We start from the raw sequence: 3,802 nt of genomic DNA, 5'->3' as shown, positions 1-3,802 counted from the left end.
ACAATTTTTCCACTTCTAGTTTTCAAGTTTCTAAAGCTAAGAAAATATATCATCAAAAGCTTTATTCATGCAACAAAACTTCAATGAAAATTCTTAAACACATGCTAGAAACACTCCATAAAATTTTTGGACCAAGATATTTCCATTAGTTTGGTCAAAAATTCCAAAACATATCATACTCTCCAGTTTCAAGCCCAGAATGACCTTTTCATGGTTAAAAATACTTTTGACCGATCAAATGAGAATATAATGAGACTAATAAGATATTCACTGAAACTAGACTAAAATAAGAACAACTTTTATGAATGAGTCATCATGAGAAAATACTTATAAAGGGTTGAAATGGTCACGCAAAAAGACACAGAAATCTGCCCGAGAGAGCGCTTTTGGGTTTCTCTCTAAGAATGGGGGAAAGAAGTGATAAAATGGAGAGAAGTGTGTCTTGCACGGCTTTAGACTCCTGGAGGGGGAAGTTATGGGCTTGAAATACCTTTGATTGGAGTTGGCTATGTGACATAAAATGGAAAGTAATGAGGGCAAAGGACTGCCTGCAACAGCTGTGAGAGATGGAGGTTGATGGAGTGGATTTTTCCTTCACATCAAGGTACTATTGAGTGCAGCCAACGGCAGTGGATAGTCTGCCATGTGGGGGAGAAAACTTCTTCAAGAAACTTTGCCAAGGTGGCCAATTTTGTGGGCCTTGATGGCCCCAACCAAGTGGGCTTCAATTTGGGGTTTAAAAGGGGTTTGGTTAGGGTTTGAGATGCTATCAAGCCCAAAACCAATTTTTCTTGGCCCAATCAAATTTCCAAGGATTAAAAGGTTGGATAATGATGCTATAACAAGAATTTGATTAATTAATAGCGCGTGGAAGTGATTAAACACCATACTAGAAATCGGGTTAGAAAGGGTTTGGAGACCAACTTTAGGATTTGAGAAACCGTTTAGGGTTTCGGTTTCAACCAAGTTTTTGGGGTTTCAATTGGATTCCAACCATTTAGGTTGTGCTAGGATTGAAATCTTCTTTGGTCTGTCACAATTTGGTTGAACAGATGAAACAAAGTTTTGCTTAGGTGGTATAATCTCACACCCTGATTTCCTTTACAAATCTATATAATAGTTTCTTTTTGTGCCAAGTTTCTAATACCATTCACTATGTGTGGCTAAGATCTTGCCAAGTGTCCAAATAAAATTTCTCTAACCTGATTTGGACATTCCACACTATAATTTTGAAAACACTGCAATGGGTGCGCTTATCGAGATTACTATTCACTCCAAAAAAATGCATAAAAACTTAGTATTGAAAAATTCTAAATATTCATATTAACCTACAGTGAAAATCGTTTACCGAAATTCAACCCTGAAGTGCCCTTAAAAAATAATTTCACAATTTCGAACAGTCGTTTTATCTGAAATTATGAAAATAAGTAATTGCGCCATAAAATCCCAAATAATCAACTGAGTCTAATGGCGAATACCATAACACATTTTGACACTTCTAACTACCTCAAATAATTAAACTCATATTCATAGCACTATAGTGAATGATAACACTAACTATGTTGACAGATTAAAACCTGAGCAATTGGTCGATTCGTACAAACTTATGGGGTTTTCACGAGGTTCCTAAAGTCAATAGAATTTCACTAGTTAATTTCTAGTAGATTGTTACATTGGCTAAAGTCAAACGTATGTCCCCTCATTAATGTGATTATATATTTAATTATATAGTTTTGCTGAAAATTCAATCTCTCTCTAAAGTTTGACAAAGGATTAATTTAGATTATTCCTCCAACAAACTTCCATATAAAGAGATTCATATATTTGGATTGCCTCAGCAAATTGAAAATGTTTGGAAGAATATTCAAAAGAAAAATATAAAAAAATTCTTGAATGGAGGACTGTATGCTTGCCTGCGTCAGAAAAAAAGAAATTGTCAAAGGGATTAACAAACGTGTTTAAACCGGCTCGTACAAGACATCATGTCACGTGGTTCTTTCAAATGTATCCAGGACTAGTACGAGTTTCCCAGACAAAAATGTTGATTATTCAAATTTCACGATGGAAGAGCATTTTCAATGGATGATGTAAAATACGAAGAAACTGGTTTAAAAATGAGCTACAATTAATGGATGTTGTATTTTATTTTTACTTTCCATTTCACTACAGTGATCCCGCCACATCCAGAAGAACTTGCCGACTAACAGTCAAAGATCGACGTCGGCTAGCTAGCTGTTTCCTTATTTTGACTGAGAAGAAGATTGCACTAAACCCAGACCATCTTTTCCTATAAAAGCCGAAGAGTGCATTAGTGGCCTGGACACAGAGTCTTTCATTCCTAGCTGCTACTACTAACTGCTTCTACTTGCTCGTACTAGAATAGTGAAAACTCCTTATAATTGAAAGGAAAAATGTCATCTTCTCTGTCTGGTAAGTTAAGTATTGAAGTAGAGGCAAAGTCATCTGCTCCTGCTTTATATGAGGCTAACTCGAAACGATTCTACGAGATACCAAAACTTTGCCCTAACTTTATACAGAAGGTTGATTTAGTAGAAGGTAATCGGGAAAATGTGGGTGCTGTCATAAACTGGCATTTCTTATTCGGTAAGGGCACAAAAGTTTGTTAATGTTGATCACATGTATTTATATATGAACTCTCTCACCTGTCACATGTTGAAAGCCTTTGATGATTTTCTCTCTTTGGCCATTTTCTATTTCTTTCTTATTTTTAAAATTTTTAATATGCAATGATTATATCGTCTTCTTAAAAACTGTTGGGGATAATTTCGACATTCCAAAGGGAAAATGGAATATATTGCTTTTTTTCTACTTTGAAGGTGAATCTGGAAATTGATAGTTTAGGGGCCAATTGCTAATCATGTTATTGAATGATGATTGCTTGCCTGGTTTAATATTTATATATTTCATCGATTCTCTTATTTTTTGGGTCTGGCTGTGTAGAGGGGAAAACTGTGAATTCCCAGGAGATATTGGAGAGCATAGATGATGAGAAACTATCCGTCACTTTCAAGGTGATAGGAGGATTACTCGTAGAGGCGTACAAAAGTTTCAAGTTCGTTTTTCAGGCCATTCCAAAGAAACAGGGATGCTTAGCCCGTTGGACAGTTGAATATGAGAAACTTAACGAGGAGATTCCAGATCCAAAAGAAATGCTTCAGTTTGCAGCTGATCTTATCAAAGAGATGGATGATAATCTTATGATCAAGCGCAAGGAGTACCTGTGAACAAAAATATCACATATTATAGCATATATATAAATAAATACCTTTATTTTCTGAAAAAGAAAGTATGTAAAAAGGTACCCTTTCTTGTATTGTTGGTTTCTTTGTTTTTGGTCATCTTAGTTTGAGCAGGTACCTCGTGTCTTTCATGGTGGATCAATCCATTATATGTACTCATATGGTATTTGATCTGTCTCTCTATCCCTCTCTGTATGCTTATTATAATAAACCTGCAAACGGAACTTCCTTATGCTTCCGATCAATTATATCGTACGTACTAGCTTATGTATATTCTGCACTATGTGATGGCTTATATTCTTTTTGCCCTTAATTTATCATCTCTTAAAATAGCAGATCATCAAATCATGCGGGAGGATGAAAGTACTAAACAAAACAATAGCTTTAAGTGACTATCTAGATGAAAGAACTCATTTCAAGCACACTTCAATAATGTATTTGGGTTGATGGATTTGAGAGAAAGATTTAGATTTGGATCTTTAAAATTTAAAATCCTTTGTTTATAGATCTGCTTCATGCCTACTTTGACTCTTCTTACTTGA

The 3,802-nt window shown here is 35.2% G+C and overlaps 1 protein-coding gene across 1 annotated transcript; it reads left to right on the top strand.

Annotated features, from left to right (window-relative positions):
* The first annotated feature begins 2,331 nt into the window (after positions 1-2,331).
* On the top strand, positions 2,332-3,492 carry LOC121253915 (MLP-like protein 43). The gene is made up of 2 exons (XM_041153838.1): positions 2,332-2,604; positions 2,962-3,492. Exons 1-2 carry the CDS (start codon positions 2,412-2,414, stop codon positions 3,243-3,245), a joined length of 477 nt encoding a protein of 158 aa, XP_041009772.1. The 5' UTR covers positions 2,332-2,411; the 3' UTR covers positions 3,246-3,492.
* The last annotated feature ends 310 nt before the right edge of the window (positions 3,493-3,802 follow it).

Source organism: Juglans microcarpa x Juglans regia, chromosome 3D (assembly GCF_004785595.1).
Source record: "Juglans microcarpa x Juglans regia isolate MS1-56 chromosome 3D, Jm3101_v1.0, whole genome shotgun sequence".
Lineage (NCBI taxonomy): Eukaryota > Viridiplantae > Streptophyta > Magnoliopsida > Fagales > Juglandaceae > Juglans > Juglans microcarpa x Juglans regia.
This window is presented reverse-complemented; position numbering and strand designations above follow the sequence as displayed.

Bases quoted from the DNA above. Each gene is read 5' to 3' on its own strand.
- LOC121253915 (XM_041153838.1), top strand. From the start codon at position 2,412: ATGTCATCTTCTCTGTCTGGTAAGTTAAGTATTGAAGTAGAGGCAAAG. The intron at 2,605-2,961 runs GTAAGGGCACAA...CTGGCTGTGTAG, and splicing joins AAACTGGCATTTCTTATTCG to AGGGGAAAACTGTGAATTCC.